General features: G+C 38.9%; 1 protein-coding gene across 3 annotated transcripts in view; it reads right to left on the bottom strand.

The window, feature by feature from the left end:
- LOC106601930 (ethanolamine-phosphate cytidylyltransferase) overlaps nt 1-25,023 on the bottom strand; it is a 45,478-nt gene that overhangs the window by 4,776 nt on the left and 15,679 nt on the right. For 2 of the 3 annotated variants that reach the window (XM_045715679.1, XM_045715681.1), the window contains exons 3-10: nt 9,581-9,742; nt 7,950-8,016; nt 6,832-6,916; nt 4,676-4,717; nt 3,569-3,716; nt 2,127-2,209; nt 937-1,014; nt 670-735 (exon numbers count right to left, since the gene is read on the bottom strand). In XM_045715679.1, the coding sequence (XP_045571635.1) occupies nt 670-735; nt 937-1,014; nt 2,127-2,209; nt 3,569-3,716; nt 4,676-4,717; nt 6,832-6,916; nt 7,950-8,016; nt 9,581-9,742 (731 nt within the window). The remainder of the gene's footprint in view (nt 1-669; nt 736-936; nt 1,015-2,126; nt 2,210-3,568; nt 3,717-4,675; nt 4,718-6,831; nt 6,917-7,949; nt 8,017-9,580; nt 9,743-25,023) is intronic. The other variant, XM_045715680.1, reaches the window with a different exon arrangement.

The raw sequence follows: 25,023 nt of genomic DNA on the forward strand, positions 1-25,023 counted from the left end.
AGATACCATGCATGATGAGACCCAACACTAACCCACTGTAGATACCACGCATGATGAGACCCAACACTAACCCACCGTAGATACCATGCATGATGAGACCCAACACTAACCCACTGTAGATACCATGCAGGGTGAGACCCAACACTAACCCACTGTAGATACCATGCAGGGTGAGACCCAACACTAACCCACTGTAGATACCACGCATGATGAGACCCAACACTAACCCACTGTAGATACCACGCATGATGAGACCCAACACTAACCCACTGTAGATACCATGCATGATGAGACCCAACACTAACCCACTGTAGATACCATGCAGGGTGAGACCCAACACTAACCCACTGTAGATACCACGCATGATGAGACCCAACACTAACCCACTGTAGATACCATGCAGGGTGAGACCCAACACTAACCCACTGTAGATACCATGCAGGGTGAGACCCAACACTAACCCACTGTAGATACCATGCATGATGAGACCCAACACTAACCCACTGTAGATACCATGCAGGGTGAGACCCAACACTAACCCACTGTAGATACCACGCAGGATGAGACCCAACGCTAACCCACTGTACCTTTGGAGTTTCCACAAATGTTAGCATGCTCAGTCTGGTTCAAATGGCTCGGCAGAACAAGTGTAGTGTCTTGAGCCCTTACCTTGAAGTGGTCTAGTAACTCTCTCGTGACTGCATAAGGCGCACCAATCACCACCTCAGAGACATACTACAGACAGAAATAGAACAGAAGCACATTAGATTAATATACTCATCACTTCTCATCATTTTATTTTACCTTTATTTTAACAGTCCCATTGAGACCGAGGTCTCTTTCACAAGGGAGCCCCGCATACACACAATTTACAAAATGACTCTTATAAAATAGATGTACAGTATCTCTTATGAAAGAGAAGGAGAGAGAACCTACTCGACAGGCCAGCACACTGAGTGTTCTCTCATGGACGTTCATAATGGGGTAATTCTTCCCTTTGTAGCGATTCACCTCCTGAAAAATTCACACAAAACCCAAAAGTAAGAATAAGATGACGCAAATTTCCACTATCAGTGGCAGGATTTAATTTGACAGTGGGTTGGTTATAGGCATTGTGGTTTTTAAAGGCAATTTCTGATTGAGCCGAAATATGCAGCGTTTACCGTGAATGGGATCGCCGAGAACATTGTGGGATCATTGCCTTTGAAAGCCATCACCAGGCGGTAAATTGGTTAATAGACCAATAACAAAGAGTTCCAAACCTCTCTGTCAATAACAGCTAGTTTTACATTTTCCTCTCCCCACTGAGACCACTCCTAGACAGTCCTTGCAAAATTCTTGCTTGAGAAATAGTTTTTTGCTGAAAAGCCATTTTTGTCCATTTAATGCACAATTATTACAGTAATTGTTACCCAGAATGTATACTTATTGATATATAAATGGCTGCATTAGACCTATAAATCCCAGCCTAAATGATCTGTTTTACAGCTGAACTGAGGAGACAACAGACCAGATTGTGTCAAAGTGTAACCCCACTATAACATATGGCTTGTCAGACTCACCTGGTCAAAGTGTAACCCCACTATAACATATGGCTTGTCAGACTCACCTGGTCAAAGTGTAACCCCACTATAACATATGGCTTGTCAGACTCACCTGGTCAAAGTGTAACCCCACTATAACATATGGCTTGTCAGACTCACTTGGTCAAAGTGTAACCCCACTATAGCATATGGCTTGTCAGACTTACCTGGTCAAAGTGTAACCCCACTATAACATATGGCTTGTCAGACTCACCTGGTCAAAGAGTAACCCCACAAGAACATATGGCTTGTCAGACTCACCTGGTCAAAGTGTAACCCCACTATAACATATGGCTTGTCAGACTCACCTGGTCAAAGAGTAACCCCACAAGAACATATGGCTTGTCAGACTCACCTGGTCAAAGTGTAACCCCACTATAACATATGGCTTGTCAGACTCACCTGGTCAAAGAGTAACCCCACTATAACATATGGCTTGTCAGACTCACCTGGTCAAAGTGTAACCCCACTATAACATATGGCTTGTCAGACTCACCTGGTCAAAGTGTAACCCCACTATAACATATGGCTTGTCAGACTCACCTGGTCAAAGTGTAACCCCACTATAACATATGGCTTGTCTGAAAGCCTGGAAACAGCCTCCAAGAAGTCCACATGGCCAATATCTGAGAAGACATTGGTCAAGGCCGACAACAACAACAACAACTATAGTATCTACAAACTAGGCCTCTGAGTCCAGTCTATAATCGCAAACCTCTCCACACACTGTAGATGACTGGGCCCAGGTGTTTTGGCTGACCACAGGACCAGCCAGTTATAGAAATACAGAACATCTATGTCACATAAGTGTAGTGCAGCTAGGTAGTGTAACAGTATAGCTTCCGTCCCTCTCCTCACACCTACCTGGGCTCGAACCAGGGACCCTCTGCACACATCAACAACAGCCACCCTCAAAGCATCGTTACCCATCGCTCCACAAAAGCCACGGCCCTTGCAGGGCAAGGGGAACAACTACTTCAAGGTCTCAGAGCGAGTGACGTCACCGATTGAAACGCTATTAGAGCGCACCCCGCTAACTAGCTAGCCATTTCACATCAGCTACACTAGCATGAGGGGTGTTTGTCTTTCTATGGCCCAGTTTTTCTTGGTCAGGTCACATGGTCAGAAAATAACAACTCTTTGCTCTAACATGGTAGATATGAGTGTATAGAGTCACCTGACATTGATGTATCCTACCATCAGGGCCTTCAAAGCTGTCAGAGAAGGCCTTAGTAACAAGTTAAACCATTCTTATGTACACGTAACTGCCAAAATAAAGGAAACACTTGAGTAAATGAGGGATACAAAGTATATTGAAAGCAGGTGCTTCCACAAAGGTGTGGTTCCTGAGTTCATTCAGCAATTAACATCCCATCATGCTTAGGGTGACGAAAAAAATGCTGGGTAAGCCATTATTTTTGGCTACCATGGCAATGCCACCATAGGAAGACAATGTCCCCATCTACAGGGCACGAGTGGTCGCTGAATGAGCAGGAAAAACGATGTAAACCATATGCCATGGCCGTCTCAGTCACCAGATCTTAACCCAATTGAACACTTATGGGACATTCTGGAGCGACGTCTGAGACAGCATTTTCCACCACCATCAACAAAACACCAAATGATGGATTTTTTGGTGGAATAATGGTGTCTCATCCCTCAAATAGAGTTCCAGACACTTGTAGACTGTATGCTAAGGCGGAATGAAGCTGTTCTGGCTCGTGGTGGCCCAACACCATATTAAGACGCTTTATGTTGGTGTTTCCTTTATTTTGGCAGTTACCTGTATCAACTCACTTCATATTATAGACATGCTCAGGAAAAGCTCCTGGCACCAGACCTGGTAAATATGAGGAGGCTGGTGGAGGGAGACATCACCATGCGGGATTCCAGCCATTGTATTCGCTGGAATGCAACGAATGGAATGGTATCAAACACATGCAATTGAAAGTAGTGCATTCATGGAGCCACCGGACAGAGGATACGGAAGAGGTCGAAGGCTCCAGCCACATAGATGATGGTGTCCCCAGGCTGAGGCTCCTGTCCTGAGGCAAACTGGATAATCTTCTGGGACGTCTGGAGGAACTGGGACACCCCCGTCCACGGACTGTGGCCCTTCGGACCCTGCAACACCCATAATGCACAAAGACCACGAATAAATACAGTGTAGCACTTGACAAACCACGACTAAATGTTCATTCCAAGCCAGCAAAGGAATGATATCATTACACTGAGTATGATATTCCTTACAGAGGCTAATACAGGTGGAACCTCTGAGAGAGTTATTGAGTCCCCTAAATGGAATGAAGTATTGTCCATAAATGTGTTCATTGGGCAGAAAGGGGAACAACACACCATGCCAGTATGTGGCAGCTTGACTTATTAAAATCCTATAGCATTTGGTATTCAAAGTTGGTATTCAATATTCACTATGGTCTTTTCTCATAGGAGAAAATGATCACACTGCGCCAACCAGTGGCCAAATGAGTAAAACACCATCTGAGATCCCTCTTCCTGAACATCCAGTAGCCAGTCAGTCAGCACTGTGAGGTATATCTCAATGTCCGTCAGAGACCCCAACACATTCATTCAAAACTGGCCAAATATATTTTTCTCTCTCTTTCAACGTTTGAAAAAGAGAACTTTTGTTATGTAACGGTGATCATTCTAAAGTAGCGTTCTCTTTCCCACCCCCATTTGGAATCCAAACGTTGTTCAAATGTAGATCCTCTGGTCAGTTTCTGCATTCAGAGGGAACAGAGGTGGTATTCATTACCACCTGGCCAGGCCCAGAGTTTTGATTATCAACTGGGCACCACAGTAACGCCCTTTGTTTCAGAGAGGGAGTTGGCGAGAGTTGGGGGGGTACTAAATCTGTAGCAGAGAAAGTCTACCCAGGATTTGGACACAAATAGTAGACCATGACAAAGCAGTTGCTATGGTCAAGTGCACTCTGATTTTTTAAGGGCTCTTTTTTTATTTAAATGATCAAAAACAGACAGCTGTGCATTTCACAGAGTGAGCCTTTGTGGGATTTAAAAAAATAACTTTTCTTGAAGTTGTACATGTATGAGAGTAGACATGGGACCTACCTTCCCAAAGTTGTCTGTGTGCTGTTGATAGTCTGAATGGCCCTGAGGGGACACAGGAGAGGAAACAGGCTCCAGTTGATCTACTATTCAACTGGAACAATAGGAGCTAGGAGACATGACAGATACGAGCAAATCATAACTTCTACATTTTTGATGTCAACAGGAGACTAAGTGGAAATTCAACTGAAGTGGATATATACTCACCATGGTAACCTATGAGGGGTTTCTATACTCACTATGGTAACCTATGAGGGGTTTATATACTCACCATGGTAACCTATGAGGGGTTTCTATACTCATTATGGTAACCTATGAGGGGTTTCTATACTCACTATGGTAACCTATGAGGGGTTTCTATACTCACTATGGTAACCTATGAGGGATTTCTATACTCATTATGGTAACCTATGAGGGGTTGCTATACTCACCATGGTAACCTATGAGGGGTTTCTATACTCACTATGGTAACCTATGAGGGGTTTATATACTCACCATGGTAACCTATGAGGGGTTTCTATACTCACCATGGTAACCTATGAGGGGTTTCTATACTCACTATGGTAACCTATGAGGGGTTTCTATACTCACCATGGTAACCTATGAGGGGTTTCTATACTCACTATGGTAACCTATGAGGGGTTTATATACTCACCATGGTAACCTATGAGGGGTTTCTATACTCACTATGGTAACCTATGAGGGGTTTCTATACTCACCATGGTAACCTATGAGGGGTTTCTATACTCACTATGGTAACCTATGAGGGGTTTCTATACTCACTATGGTAACCTATGAGGGGTTTCTATACTCACCATGGTAACCTATGAGGGGTTGCTATACTCACTATGGTAACCTATGAGGGGTTTCTATACTCACTATGGTAACCTATGAGGGGTTTCTATACTCACTATGGTAACCTATGAGGGGTTTCTATACTCACTATGGTAACCTATGAGGGGTTTATATACTCACCATGGTAACCTATGAGGGGTTTCTATACTCACTATGGTAACCTATGAGGGGTTTCTATACTCACCATGGTAACCTATGAGGGGTTTCTATACTCACTATGGTAACCTATGAGGGGTTTCTATACTCACCATGGTAACCTATGAGGGGTTTATATACTCACCATGGTAACCTATGAGGGGTTTCTATACTCATTATGGTAACCTATGAGGGGTTTCTATACTCACCATGGTAACCTATGAGGGGTTTCTATACTCACTATGGTAACCTATGAGGGGTTTATATACTCACCATGGTAACCTATGAGGGGTTTCTATACTCACTATGGTAACCTATGAGGGGTTTCTATACTCACCATGGTAACCTATGAGGGGTTTCTATACTCACTATGGTAACCTATGAGGGGTTTATATACTCACCATGGTAACCTATGAGGGGTTTCTATACTCACCATGGTAACCTATGAGGGGTTTCTATACTCACCATGGTAACCTATGAGGGGTTTCTATACTCACTATGGTAACCTATGAGGGGTTGCTATACTCACTATGGTAACCTATGAGGGGTTTCTATACTCACTATGGTAACCTATGAGGGGTTTATATACTTACCATGGTAACCTATGAGGGGTTGCTATACTCACTATGGTAACCTATGAGGGGTTTATATACTCACCATGGTAACCTATGAGGGGTTTCTATACTCACCATGGTAACCTATGAGGGGTTTCTATACTCACTATGGTAACCTATGAGGGATTTCTATACTCATTATGGTAACCTATGAGGGGTTGCTATACTCACCATGGTAACCTATGAGGGGTTTCTATACTCACTATGGTAACCTATGAGGGGTTTCTATACTCATTATGGTAACCTATGAGGGGTTTCTATACTCATTATGGTAACCTATGAGGGGTTTCTATACTCACTATGGTAACCTATGAGGGGTTTCTATACTCATTATGGTAACCTATGAGGGGTTTCTATACTCACTATGGTAACCTATGAGGGGTTTCTATACTCACTATGGTAACCTATGAGGGGTTTCTATACTCATTATGGTAACCTATGAGGGGTTTCTATACTCATTATGGTAACCTATGAGGGGTTTCTATACTCATTATGGTAACCTATGAGGGGTTTCTATACTCACTATGGTAACCTATGAGGGGTTTCTATACTCACTATGTTGCTGTGGTGGGCTTTGGTCATCAGTAGCATGCGACCGACCAGGTCTGTGGTAGAAACTCCCTGGGTTCGCTTGCACTCCCTGGAACAACACCAGGCCATGAGACAAAATTGTACAATTGTAGACAGAGCATAACAACAGCAATAATAATATGGTAATATATTAAATAATATATAATATACTAAACAAAATATAAATGCAAAATGCAACAATTTCTAAGATCTTGCAGTTACAGTTCATATAAGGAAATCAGTCAATTGAAATACATTCATTAGGCCCTAATCTATGCATATGACATGGCTGGGAATACAGATATGCATCTGTTGGTCACAGTAGGGTTGTGAATCAGAAAACCAGTCAGTATCTGGTGTGAGCACCATTTGCCTCATGCAGCACGACACATCTCCTTCATATAGAGTTGATCAGGCTGTTGATTGTGGCCCGTGGAATGTTGTCCCACTCCTCTTCAATGGCTGTGTGAAGTTGCTGGATATTGTCGGGAACTAGAACACGTCGTATACGTCGATCCAGAGCATCCCAAACATGCTCAATGGGTGACATGTCTGGTGAGTATGCAGTATGCTGCCCATACCATAACCCCACCATGGGGCACAGACGCACTGCCAAATTCTCTAAAACGACGTTGGAGGAGGCTTATGGTAGAGAAATGAACATTCAATTCTCTGGCAACAGCTCTGGTGGACATTCCTGCAGTCACCATGCCAATTGCACGCTCCCTCAAAACTTGAGGCATCTGTGGCATTGTGTTGTGTGACAAAACTTCACATTTTAGAGTGGCCTTTTATTGTCCCTAGCACAAGGTGCACCTGTGTAATGATCATGCTGTGTAATCAGCTTCTTCATATGCCATACCTGTCAGGTGGATGGATTATCTTGGCAAAGGAGAAATGCTCACTAACAGGATATAAACAAATTGGAGCTCAAGATTTGAGAGAAATAAGCTTTTGTGCATATGGAACATTTCTGGGATTTTTTATTTCAGCTCATGAAACATGGTACCAACACTTTACATGTTGTGTTTATATTTTTGTTCAGTGTATATTATTAACAACAGCTTTAGTTAAAGGTTCATTCCAGCTTGAGTAACTCTCACCTGTACCTCCCTGACCTCTTCACCTCTTCGTATGTGTCCTTCCCATCCACTGTTAGTGTGATGTCATCTGAAATGACACATTCAACATGTCTGCTATATTCTGATCAAGGCGACAGACATGAGATACTTTACAGGAGGTCAAGGGGCAAGATCGAACCATTAGATACTGGGAAAACACGAAACAGGATATTACCCCCAAAAATATGAAAACTAAATAAAATAAAAGTGTATTGGTCGCGTACACAGTTTAGCAGACGTTATAGCGGATGCAGCGAAATGCTTGTGTTAATAAGTTACTATGTCACTGCGCTAATATGTTACTGTGTTACTATGTTACTGTGTTACTATGTTACTGTGTTAGTATGTTACTACTGTTACTGTGTTAATAAGTGACTGTGTTACTACTGTTACTGTGTTACTACTGTTACTGTGTTAATAAGTTACTGTGTAACTACTGTTACTGTGTTACTACTGTTACTGTGTTAATAAGTTACTGTGTTACTACTGTTACTGTGTTAATAAGTTACTGTGTAACTACTGTTACTGTGTTACTACTGTTACTGTGTTAATAAGTTACTGTGTTACTACTGCTACTGTGTTAATAAGTTACTGTGTTACTACTGTTACTGTGTTACTATGTTACTGTTACTACTGTTACTGTGTTACTACTGTTACTGTGTTACTATGTTACTGTGTTACTATGCTACTGTGTTAATAAGTTACTGTGTTACTACTGTTACTGTGTTACTATGTTACTGTGTTACTGTGTTAATAAGTTACTATCTTACTGTGTTACTATGTTACTGTGTTAATATGTTACTGTGATACTACTGTTACTGTGCTACTATGTTACTGTTACTACTGTTACTGTGTTACTACTGTTACTGTGTTAATAAGTTACTGTGTTACTACTGTTACTGTGTTAATAAGTTACTGTGTAACTACTGTTACTGTGTTACTATGTTACTACTGTTACTGTGTTACTACTGTTACTGTGTTACTATGCTACTTTGTTACTACTGTTACTGTGTTACTATGCTACTGTGTTAATAAGTTACTGTGTTACTGCGCTACTATGTTACTGTGTTACTATGTTACTTTGCTACTATGTTACTGTGTTAGTAAGTTACTATGTTACCCGGGTGGCTCAGTTGGTAGAGCATGGTGTTTGCAACACCAGGGTTGTGGGTTCGATTCCCACGGAGGGCCAGTACGGAGAGAAAAAAAATGTATGAAATGTATGCATTCACTACTGTAAGTCGCTCTGGATAAGAGCGTCTACTAAATGACTAAAATGTAAATGTTACTACTGTTACTGTGTTACAATGTTACTTTGTTACTATGTTACTTGTGTTACTATGTTACTGTGTTACAATGTTACACTTAACAATACAATGAAAATAAGTGAAGTTCTACTCTACTATTTCTGAGTCTACTCTACACTACGTGGTGTTACAGTCAATTAAAATGTTCTGTTTCAGAGCTTCAGCAAACCTATCAAAGACATGGGGGGGGGATGTTCCTCTCTCTCTCTCTCTACAAACAGTTGCTGAGTGGACTATCCTGGTTAAATAAAGATTAACTGAATATTCAGAACCGGCCCACCCATTCAAGTATCTCATCAAACTCACCTCCGTGCACACAGAAGTCACTGGTGTACTTGTCCAGGGTCTCCAGCGTGGTGACGTATGGCGCTCCCTCCACTATCTCATCCACCCACTTGATGGCTCTCACCATCTTGTATCGTTCATCCTGGGTGAAGACCGGGGGACCCTTGTGCTGTGAGATCTCACCTACAGGGTGACGAGGTATTATTACTAATGGTCACTGATATTCATCAAAACACACCGACCACCAGAAGCTAATAGCTGTAGAGAGTGTTTTCACCTGGCATTACAGGGACAGTTTATCTTTTAGTATTTTGTTCGTTAGAACACTGTTAACATGATCCCCCCAAAAAGTGTCCATATCAGCAGTTACATTTTCAAGATAGAGCACTTTCAGTACAGAGAAAAAGCTGTGATGACGATGAAATGAGTTGAGTGAACTATCCCTTTAACAAGTGTCCGGTGATCAGTTCCGGTCCACATTTAGATCCATGTCTGCACATTCACAGCTGACGGTAAGAGACACATTTTATGACCATGTTTACTATAGACGAGTCATGATGACCATATTTACTATAGACGAGTCATGATGACCATATTTACTATAGACGAGTCATGATGACCATGTTTACTATAGACGAGTCATGATGACCATATTTACTATAGATGAGTCATGATGACCATGTTTACTATAGACGAGTCATGATGACCATATTTACTATAATCGAGTCATGATGACCATGTTTACTATAGACGAGTCATGATGACCATATTTACTATAGACGAGTCATGATGACCATATTTACTTTAGATGAGTCATGATGACCATATTTACTATAGACGAGTCATGATGACCATGTTTACTATAGACGAGTCATGATGACCATATTTACTATAGACGAGTCATGATGACCATGTTTACTATAGACGAGTCATGATGACCATGTTTACTATAGACGAGTCATGATGACCATGTTTACTATAGATGAGTCATGATGACCATATTTACTATAGACGAGTCATGATGACCATGTTTACTATAGACGAGTCATGATGACCATGTTGACTATAGACGAGTCATGATGACCATGTTTACTATAGACGAGTCATGATGACCATATTTACTATAGACGAGTCATGATGACCATGTTGATTATAGACGAGTCATGATGACCATGTTTACTATAGACGAGTCATGATGACCATGTTGATTATAGACGAGTCATGATGACCATGTTTACTATAGACGAGTCATGATGACCATATTTACTATAGACGAGTCATGATGACCATGTTGACTATAGACGAGTCATGATGACCATGTTTACTATAGACGAGTCATGATGACCATATTTACTATAGATGAGTCATGATGACCATGTTTACTATAGACGAGTCATGATGACCATGTTTACTATAGTCGAGTCATGATGACCATATTTACTATAGACGAGTCATGATGACCATGTTTACTATAGTCGAGTCATGATGACCATATTTACTATAGATGAGTCATGATGACCATATTTACTATAGACGAGTCATGATGACCATGTTGACTATAGACGAGTCATGATGACCATATTTACTACAGACGAGTCATGATGACCATGTTTACTATAGACGAGTCATGATGACCATGTTTACTATAGACGAGTCATGATGACCATGTTTACTATAGATGAGTCATGATGACCATATTTACTATAGACGAGTCATGATGACCATGTTTACTATAGACGAGTCATGATGACCATGTTGACTATAGACGAGTCATGATGACCATGTTTACTATAGACGAGTCATGATGACCATATTTACTATAGACGAGTCATGATGACCATGTTGATTATAGACGAGTCATGATGACCATGTTTACTATAGACGAGTCATGATGACCATGTTGATTATAGACGAGTCATGATGACCATGTTTACTATAGACGAGTCATGATGACCATATTTACTATAGACGAGTCATGATGACCATGTTGACTATAGACGAGTCATGATGACCATGTTGACTATAGACGAGTCATGATGACCATATTTACTATAGATGAGTCATGATGACCATATTTACTATAGATGAGTCATGATGACCATGTTTACTATAGACGAGTCATGATGACCATGTTTACTATAGTCGAGTCATGATGACCATATTTACTATAGATGAGTCATGATGACCATGTTTACTATAGACGAGTCATGATGACCATGTTTACTATAGTCGAGTCATGATGACCATATTTACTATAGATGAGTCATGATGACCATATTTACTATAGACGAGTCATGATGACCATGTTGACTATAGACGAGTCATGATGACCATATTTACTACAGACGAGTCATGATGACCATGTTTACTATAGACGAGTCATGATGACCATGTTTACTATAGACGAGTCATGATGACCATATTTACTATAGACGAGTCATGATGACCATGTTGATTATAGACGAGTCATGATGACCATGTTTACTATAGACGAGTCATGATGACCATATTTACTATAGACGAGTCATGATGACCATGTTGACTATAGACGAGTCATGATGACCATGTTGACTATAGACGAGTCATGATGACCATGTTTACTATAGACGAGTCATGATGACCATGTTTACTATAGACGAGTCATGATGACCATATTTACTATAGACGAGTCATGATGACCATATTTACTATAGACGAGTCATGATGACCATGTTTACTATAGACGAGTCATGATGACCATATTTACTATAGACGAGTCATGATGACCATGTTTACTATAGACGAGTCATGATGACCATGTTTACTATAGACGAGTCATGATGACCATGTTTACTATAGATGAGTCATGATGACCATATTTACTATAGACGAGTCATGATGACCATGTTTACTATAGACGAGTCATGATGACCATGTTGACTATAGACGAGTCATGATGACCATGTTTACTATAGACGAGTCATGATGACCATATTTACTATAGACGAGTCATGATGACCATGTTGATTATAGACGAGTCATGATGACCATGTTTACTATAGACGAGTCATGATGACCATGTTGATTATAGACGAGTCATGATGACCATGTTTACTATAGACGAGTCATGATGACCATATTTACTATAGACGAGTCATGATGACCATGTTGACTATAGACGAGTCATGATGACCATGTTGACTATAGACGAGTCATGATGACCATATTTACTATAGATGAGTCATGATGACCATATTTACTATAGATGAGTCTTGATGACCATGTTTACTATAGACGAGTCATGATGACCATGTTTACTATAGTCGAGTCATGATGACCATATTTACTATAGATGAGTCATGATGACCATGTTTACTATAGACGAGTCATGATGACCATGTTTACTATAGTCGAGTCATGATGACCATATTTACTATAGATGAGTCATGATGACCATATTTACTATAGACGAGTCATGATGACCATGTTGACTATAGACGAGTCATGATGACCATATTTACTACAGACGAGTCATGATGACCATGTTTACTATAGACGAGTCATGATGACCATGTTTACTATAGACGAGTCATGATGACCATGTTTACTATAGATTAGTCATGATGACCATATTTACTATAGACGAGTCATGATGACCATGTTTACTATAGACGAGTCATGATGACCATGTTGACTATAGACGAGTCATGATGACCATGTTTACTATAGACGAGTCATGATGACCATATTTACTATAGACGAGTCATGATGACCATGTTGATTATAGACGAGTCATGATGACCATGTTTACTATAGACGAGTCATGATGACCATGTTGATTATAGACGAGTCATGATGACCATGTTTACTATAGACGAGTCATGATGACCATATTTACTATAGACGAGTCATGATGACCATGTTGACTATAGACGAGTCATGATGACCATGTTGACTATAGACGAGTCATGATGACCATATTTACTATAGATGAGTCATGATGACCATATTTACTATAGATGAGTCATGATGACCATGTTTACTATAGACGAGTCATGATGACCATGTTTACTATAGTCGAGTCATGATGACCATATTTACTATAGATGAGTCATGATGACCATGTTTACTATAGACGAGTCATGATGACCATGTTTACTATAGTCGAGTCATGATGACCATATTTACTATAGATGAGTCATGATGACCATATTTACTATAGACGAGTCATGATGACCATGTTGACTATAGACGAGTCATGATGACCATATTTACTACAGACGAGTCATGATGACCATGTTTAATATAGACGAGTCATGATGACCATGTTTACTATAGACGAGTCATGATGACCATATTTACTATAGACGAGTCATGATGACCATGTTGATTATAGACGAGTCATGATGACCATGTTTACTATAGACGAGTCATGATGATCATGTTTACTATAGACGAGTCATGATGACCATATTTACTATAGACGAGTCATGATGACCATGTTTACTATAGACGAGTCATGATGACCATATTTACTATAGACGAGTCATGATGACCATGTTTACTATAGACGAGTCATGATGACCATATTTACTGTAGACGAGTCATGATGACCATGTTTACTATAGACGAGTCATGATGACCATATTTACTATAGATGAGTCATGATAACCATATTTACTATAGATGAGTCATGATGACCATATTTACTATAGATGAGTCATGATGACCATGTTTACTATAGACGAGTCATGATGACCATGTTTACTATAGTCGAGTCATGATGACCATATTTACTATAGACGAGTCATGATGACCATGTTTACTATAGACGAGTCATGATGACCATGTTTACTATAGACGAGTCATGATGACCATGTTTACTATAGACGAGTCATGATGACCATGTTGACTATAGACGAGTCATGATGACCATGTTTACTATAGACGAGTCATGATGACCATATTTACTATAGACGAGTCATGATGACCATATTTACTATAGACGAGTCATGATGACCATGTTTACTATAGACGAGTCATGATGACCATGTTGATTATAGACGAGTCATGATGACCATGTTTACTATAGACGAGTCATGATGACCATATTTACTATAATCGAGTCATGATGACCATGTTTACTATTGACGAGTCATGATGACCATATTTACTATAGACGAGTCATGATGACCGTATTTACTTTAGACGAGTCATGATGACCATATTTACTATAGACGAGTCATGATGACCATGTTTACTATAGACGAGTCATGATGACCATATGTACTATAGACGAGTCATGATGACCATGTTTACTATAGACGAGTCATGATGACCATGTTTACTATAGACGAGTCATGATGACCATGTTTACTATAGATGAGTCATGATGACCATATTTACTATAGACGAGTCATGATGACCATGTTTACTATAGACGAGTCATGATGACCATGTTGACTATAGACGAGTCATGATGACCATGTTTACTATAGACGAGTCATGATGACCATATTTACTATAGACGAGTCATGATGACCATGTTGATTATAGACGAGTCATGATGACCATGTTTACTATAGACGAGTCATGATGACCATGTTGATTATAGACGAGTCATGATGACCATGTTTACTATAGACGAGTCATGATGACCATATTTACTATAGACGAGCCATGATGACCATGTTGACTATAGACGAGTCATGATGACCATGTTGACTATAGACGAGTCATGATGACCATATTTACTATAGATGAGTCATGATGACCATATTTACTATAGATGAGTCATGATGACCATGTTTACTATAGACGAGTCATGATGACCATGTTTACTATAGTCGAGTCATGATGACCATATTTACTATAGATGAGTCATGATGACCATGTTTACTATAGACGAGTCATGATGACCATGTTTACTATAGTCGAGTCATGATGACCATATTTACTATAGATGAGTCATGATGACCATATTTACTATAGACGAGTCATGATGACCATGTTGACTATAGACGAGTCATGATGACCATATTTACTACAGACGAGTCATGATGACCATGTTTACTATAGACGAGTCATGATGACCATGTTTACTATAGACGAGTCATGATGACCATGTTTACTATAGATGAGTCATGATGACCATATTTACTATAGACGAGTCATGATGACCATGTTTACTATAGACGAGTCATGATGACCATGTTGACTATAGACGAGTCATGATGACCATGTTTACTATAGACGAGTCATGATGACCATATTTACTATAGACGAGTCATGATGACCATGTTGATTATAGACGAGTCATGATGACCATGTTTACTATAGACGAGTCATGATGACCATGTTGATTATAGACGAGTCATGATGACCATGTTTACTATAGACGAGTCATGATGACCATATTTACTATAGACGAGTCATGATGACCATGTTGACTATAGACGAGTCATGATGACCATGTTGACTATAGACGAGTCATGATGACCATATTTACTATAGATGAGTCATGATGACCATATTTACTATAGATGAGTCATGATGACCATGTTTACTATAGACGAGTCATGATGACCATGTTTACTATAGTCGAGTCATGATGACCATATTTACTATAGATGAGTCATGATGACCATGTTTACTATAGACGAGTCATGATGACCATGTTTACTATAGTCGAGTCATGATGACCATATTTACTATAGATGAGTCATGATGACCATATTTACTATAGACGAGTCATGATGACCATGTTGACTATAGACGAGTCATGATGACCATATTTACTACAGACGAGTCATGATGACCATGTTTACTATAGACGAGTCATGATGACCATGTTTACTATAGACGAGTCATGATGACCATATTTACTATAGACGAGTCATGATGACCATGTTGATTATAGACGAGTCATGATGACCATGTTGACTATAGACGAGTCATGATGACCATGTTTACTATAGACGAGTCATGATGACCATATTTACTATAGACGAGTCATGATGACCATGTTTACTATAGACGAGTCATGATGACCATGTTTACTATAGACGAGTCATGATGACCATGTTTACTATAGACGAGTCATGATGACCATGTTTACTATAGACGAGTCATGATGACCATGTTTACTATAGTCGAGTCATGATGACCATATTTACTATAGATGAGTCATGATGACCATGTTTACTATAGACGAGTCATGATGACCATGTTTACTATAGTCGAGTCATGATGACCATATTTACTATAGATGAGTCATGATGACCATATTTACTATAGACGAGTCATGATGACCATGTTGACTATAGACGAGTCATGATGACCATATTTACTACAGACGAGTCATGATGACCATGTTTACTATAGACGAGTCATGATGACCATGTTTACTATAGACGAGTCATGATGACCATATTTACTATAGACGAGTCATGATGACCATGTTGATTATAGACGAGTCATGATGACCATGTTTACTATAGACGAGTCATGATGACCATATTTACTATAGACGAGTCATGATGACCATGTTGACTATAGACGAGTCATGATGACCATGTTGACTATAGACGAGTCATGATGACCATATTTACTATAGACGAGTCATGATGACCATGTTTACTATAGACGAGTCATGATGACCATATTTACTATAGACGAGTCATGATGACCATATTTACTATAGACGAGTCATGATGACCATGTTTACTATAGACGAGTCATGATGACCATATTTACTATAGACGAGTCATGATGACCATGTTTACTATAGACGAGTCATGATGACCATGTTTACTATAGACGAGTCATGATGACCATGTTTACTATAGATGAGTCATGATGACCATATTTACTATAGACGAGTCATGATGACCATGTTTACTATAGACGAGTCATGATGACCATGTTGACTATAGACGAGTCATGATGACCATGTTTACTATAGACGAGTCATGATGACCATATTTACTATAGACGAGTCATGATGACCATGTTTACTATAGATGAGTCATGATGACCATATTTACTATAGACGAGTCATGATGACCATGTTGACTATAGACGAGTCATGATGACCATATTTACTACAGACGAGTCATGATGACCATGTTTACTATAGACGAGTCATGATGACCATGTTTACTATAGACGAGTCATGATGACCATATTTACTATAGACGAGTCATGATGACCATGTTGATTATAGACGAGTCATGATGACCATGTTTACTATAGACGAGTCATGATGATCATGTTTACTATAGACGAGTCATGATGACCGTATTTACTTTAGACGAGTCATGATGACCATATTTACTATAGACGAGTCATGATGACCATGTTTACTATAGACGAGTCATGATGACCATATGTACTATAGACGAGTCATGATGACCATGTTTACTATAGACGAGTCATGATGACCATGTTTACTATAGACGAGTCATGATGACCATGTTTACTATAGATGAGTCATGATGACCATATTTACTATAGACGAGTCATGATGACCATGTTTACTATAGACGAGTCATGATGACCATGTTGACTATAGACGAGTCATGATGACCATGTTTACTATAGACGAGTCATGATGACCATATTTACTATAGACGAGTCATGATGACCATGTTGATTATAGACGAGTCATGATGACCATGTTTACTATAGACGAGTCATGATGACCATGTTGATTATAGACGAGTCATGATGACCATGTTTACTATAGACGAGTCATGATGACCATATTTACTATAGACGAGCCATGATGACCATGTTGACTATAGACGAGTCATGATGACCATGTTGACTATAGACGAGTCATGATGACCATATTTACTATAGATGAGTCATGATGACCATATTTACTATAGATGAGTCATGATGACCATGTTTACTATAGACGAGTCATGATGACCATGTTTACTATAGTCGAGTCATGATGACCATATTTACTATAGATGAGTCATGATGACCATGTTTACTATAGACGAGTCATGATGACCATGTTTACTATAGTCGAGTCATGATGACCATATTTACTATAGATGAGTCATGATGACCATATTTACTATAGACGAGTCATGATGACCATGTTGACTATAGACGAGTCATGATGACCATATTTACTACAGACGAGTCATGATGACCATGTTTACTATAGACGAGTCATGATGACCATGTTTACTATAGACGAGTCATGATGACCATGTTTACTATAGATGAGTCATGATGACCATATTTACTATAGACGAGTCATGATGACCATGTTTACTATAGACGAGTCATGATGACCATGTTGACTATAGACGAGTCATGATGACCATGTTTACTATAGACGAGTCATGATGACCATATTTACTATAGACGAGTCATGATGACCATGTTGATTATAGACGAGTCATGATGACCATGTTTACTATAGACGAGTCATGATGACCATGTTGATTATAGACGAGTCATGATGACCATGTTTACTATAGACGAGTCATGATGACCATATTTACTATAGACGAGTCATGATGACCATGTTGACTATAGACGAGTCATGATGACCATGTTGACTATAGACGAGTCATGATGACCATATTTACTATAGATGAGTCATGATGACCATATTTACTATAGATGAGTCATGATGACCATGTTTACTATAGACGAGTCATGATGACCATGTTTACTATAGTCGAGTCATGATGACCATATTTACTATAGATGAGTCATGATGACCATGTTTACTATAGACGAGTCATGATGACCATGTTTACTATAGTCGAGTCATGATTAACATATTTACTATAGATGAGTCATGATGACCATATTTACTATAGACGAGTCATGATGACCATGTTGACTATAGACGAGTCATGATGACCATATTTACTACAGACGAGTCATGATGACCATGTTTACTATAGACGAGTCATGATGACCATGTTTACTATAGACGAGTCATGATGACCATATTTACTATAGACGAGTCATGATGACCATGTTGATTATAGACGAGTCATGATGACCATGTTGATTATAGACGAGTCATGATGACCATGTTTACTATAGACGAGTCATGATGACCATATTTACTATAGACGAGTCATGATGACCATGTTTACTATAGACGAGTCATGATGACCATGTTTACTATAGACGAGTCATGATGACCATGTTTACTATAGACGAGTCATGATGACCATGTTTACTATAGACGAGTCATGATGACCATGTTTACTATAGTCGAGTCATGATGACCATATTTACTATAGATGAGTCATGATGACCATGTTTACTATAGACGAGTCATGATGACCATGTTGACTATAGACGAGTCATGATGACCATATTTACTACAGACGAGTCATGATGACCATGTTTACTATAGACGAGTCATGATGACCATGTTTACTATAGACGAGTCATGATGACCATATTTACTATAGACGAGTCATGATGACCATGTTGATTATAGACGAGTCATGATGACCGTGTTGATTATAGACGAGTCATGATGACCATGTTTACTATAGACGAGTCATGATGACCATATTTACTATAGACGAGTCATGATGACCATGTTTACTATAGACGAGTCATGATGACCATGTTTACTATAGACGAGTCATGATGACCATGTTTACTATAGACGAGTCATGATGACCATGTTTACTATAGACGAGTCATGATGACCATGTTTACTATAGTCGAGTCATGATGACCATATTTACTATAGATGAGTCATGATGACCATGTTTACTATAGACGAGTCATGATGACCATGTTTACTATAGTCGAGTCATGATGACCATATTTACTATAGATGAGTCATGATGACCATATTTACTATAGACGAGTCATGATGACCATGTTGACTATAGACGAGTCATGATGACCATATTTACTACAGACGAGTCATGATGACCATGTTTACTATAGACGAGTCATGATGACCATGTTTACTATAGACGAGTCATGATGACCATATTTACTATAGACGAGTCATGATGACCATGTTGATTATAGACGAGTCATGATGACCATGTTTACTATAGACGAGTCATGATGACCATATTTACTATAGACGAGTCATGATGACCATGTTGACTATAGACGAGTCATGATGACCATGTTGACTATAGACGAGTCATGATGACCATATTTACTATAGACGAGTCATGATGACCATGTTTACTATAGACGAGTCATGATGACCATATTTACTATAGACGAGTCATGATGACCATATTTACTATAGACGAGTCATGATGACCATGTTTACTATAGACGAGTCATGATGACCATATTTACTATAGACGAGTCATGATGACCATGTTTACTATAGACGAGTCATGATGACCATGTTTACTATAGACGAGTCATGATGACCATGTTTACTATAGATGAGTCATGATGACCATATTTACTATAGACGAGTCATGATGACCATGTTTACTATAGACGAGTCATGATGACCATGTTGACTATAGACGAGTCATGATGACCATGTTTACTATAGACGAGTCATGATGACCATATTTACTATAGACGAGTCATGATGACCATGTTGATTATAGACGAGTCATGATGACCATGTTTACTATAGACGAGTCATGATGACCATGTTGATTATAGACGAGTCATGATGACCATGTTTACTATAGACGAGTCATGATGACCATATTTACTATAGACGAGTCATGATGACCATGTTGACTATAGACGAGTCATGATGACCATGTTGACTATAGACGAGTCATGATGACCATATTTACTATAGATGAGTCATGATGACCATATTTACTATAGATGAGTCTTGATGACCATGTTTACTATAGACGAGTCATGATGACCATGTTTACTATAGTCGAGTCATGATGACCATATTTACTATAGATGAGTCATGATGACCATGTTTACTATAGACGAGTCATGATGACCATGTTTACTATAGTCGAGTCATGATGACCATATTTACTATAGATGAGTCATGATGACCATATTTACTATAGACGAGTCATGATGACCATGTTGACTATAGACGAGTCATGATGACCATATTTACTACAGACGAGTCATGATGACCATGTTTACTATAGACGAGTCATGATGACCATGTTTACTATAGACGAGTCATGATGACCATGTTTACTATAGATGAGTCATGATGACCATATTTACTATAGACGAGTCATGATGACCATGTTTACTATAGACGAGTCATGATGACCATGTTGACTATAGACGAGTCATGATGACCATGTTTACTATAGACGAGTCATGATGACCATATTTACTATAGACGAGTCATGATGACCATGTTGATTATAGACGAGTCATGATGACCATGTTTACTATAGACGAGTCATGATGAACATGTTGATTATAGACGAGTCATGATGACCATGTTTACTATAGACGAGTCATGATGACCATATTTACTATAGACGAGTCATGATGACCATGTTGACTATAGACGAGTCATGATGACCATGTTGACTATAGACGAGTCATGATGACCATATTTACTATAGATGAGTCATGATGACCATATTTACTATAGATGAGTCATGATGACCATGTTTACTATAGACGAGTCATGATGACCATGTTTACTATAGTCGAGTCATGATGACCATATTTACTATAGATGAGTCATGATGACCATGTTTACTATAGACGAGTCATGATGACCATGTTTACTATAGTCGAGTCATGATGACCATATTTACTATAGATGAGTCATGATGACCATATTTACTATAGACGAGTCATGATGACCATGTTGACTATAGACGAGTCATGATGACCATATTTACTACAGACGAGTCATGATGACCATGTTTACTATAGACGAGTCATGATGACCATGTTTACTATAGACGAGTCATGATGACCATATTTACTATAGACGAGTCATGATGACCATGTTGATTATAGACGAGTCATGATGACCATGTTTACTATAGACGAGTCATGATGACCATGTTTACTATAGACGAGTCATGATGACCATATTTACTATAGACGAGTCATGATGACCATGTTTACTATAGACGAGTCATGATGACCATATTTACTATAGACGAGTCATGATGACCATGTTTACTATAGACGAGTCATGATGACCATATTTACTGTAGACGAGTCATGATGACCATGTTTACTATAGACGAGTCATGATGACCATATTTACTATAGATGAGTCATGATAACCATATTTACTATAGATGAGTCATGATGACCATATTTACTATAGATGAGTCATGATGACCATGTTTACTATAGACGAGTCATGATGACCATGTTTACTATAGTCGAGTCATGATGACCATATTTACTATAGACGAGTCATGATGACCATATTTACTATAGACGAGTCATGATGACCATGTTTACAATAGACGAGTCATGATGACCATGTTTACTATAGACGAGTCATGATGACCATGTTTACTATAGACGAGTCATGATGACCATGTTGACTATAGACGAGTCATGATGACCATGTTTACTATAGACGAGTCATGATGACCATATTTACTATAGACGAGTCATGATGACCATATTTACTATAGACGAGTCATGATGACCATGTTTACTATAGACGAGTCATGATGACCATATTTACTATAGGCGAGTCATGATGACCATGTTTACTATAGATGAGTCATGATGACCATATTTACTATAGACGAGTCATGATGACCATATTTACTATAGACGAGCCATGATGACCATGTTTACTATAGACGAGTCATGATGACCATGTTGACTATAGACGAGTCATGATGACCATGTTTACTATAGACGAGTCATGATGACCATGTTTACTATAGACGAGTCATGATGACCATGTTTACTATAGACGAGTGATGATGACCATGTTTACTATAGACGAGTCATGATGACAATGTTGACTATAGACGAGTCATGATGACCATGTTTACTATAGACGAGTCATGATGACCATATTTACTATAGACGAGCCATGATGACCATGTTGACTATAGACGAGTCATGATGACCATGTTGACTATAGACGAGTCATGATGACCATATTTACTATAGATGAGTCATGATGACCATATTTACTATAGATGAGTCATGATGACCATGTTTACTATAGACGAGTCATGATGACCATGTTTACTATAGTCGAGTCATGATGACCATATTTACTATAGATGAGTCATGATGACCATGTTTACTATAGACGAGTCATGATGACCATGTTTACTATAGACGAGTCATGATGACCATATTTACTATAATCGAGTCATGATGACCATGTTTACTATAGACGAGTCATGATGACCATATTTACTATAGACGAGTCATGATGACCATATTTACTTTAGACGAGTCATGATGACCATGTTTACTATAGACGAGTCATGATGACCTTGTTTACTATAGACGAGTCATGATGACCATGTTTACTATAGACGAGTCATGATGACCATATTTACTATAGACGAGTCATGATGACCATGTTGACTATAGACGAGTCATGATGACCATGTTGACTATAGACGAGTCATGATGACCATGTTTACTATAGACGAGTCATGATGACCATGTTTACTATAGACGAGTCATGATGACCATGTTTACTATAGACGAGTGATGATGACCATGTTTACTATAGACGAGTCATGATGACAATGTTGACTATAGACGAGTCATGATGACCATGTTGATTATAGACGAGTCATGATGACCATGTTTACTATAGACGAGCCATGATGACCATGTTGACTATAGACGAGTCATGATGACCATGTTGACTATAGACGAGTCATGATGACCATATTTACTATAGATGAGTCATGATGACCATATTTACTATAGATGAGTCATGATGACCATGTTTACTATAGACGAGTCATGATGACCATGTTTACTATAGTCGAGTCATGATGACCATATTTACTATAGATGAGTCATGATGACCATGTTTACTATAGACGAGTCATGATGACCATGTTTACTATAGACGAGTCATGATGACCATATTTACTATAGATCGAGTCATGATGACCATGTTTACTATAGACGAGTCATGATGACCATGTTTACTATAGACGAGTCATGATGACCATATTTACTTTAGACGAGTCATGATGACCATGTTTACTATAGACGAGTCATGATGACCTTGTTTACTATAGACGAGTCATGATGACCATGTTTACTATAGACGAGTCATGATGACCATATTTACTATAGACGAGTCATGATGACCATGTTGACTATAGACGAGTCATGATGACCATGTTGACTATAGACGAGTCATGATGACCATATTTACTATAGACGAGTCATGATGACCATGTTTACTATAGACGAGTCATGATGACCATGTTTACTATAGACGAGTCATGATGACCATATTTACTATAGACGAGTCATGATGACCATGTTTACTATAGACGAGTCATGATGACCATATTTACTATAGACGAGTCATG

Source organism: Salmo salar, chromosome ssa03 (assembly GCF_905237065.1).
Source record: "Salmo salar chromosome ssa03, Ssal_v3.1, whole genome shotgun sequence".
Lineage (NCBI taxonomy): Eukaryota > Metazoa > Chordata > Actinopteri > Salmoniformes > Salmonidae > Salmo > Salmo salar.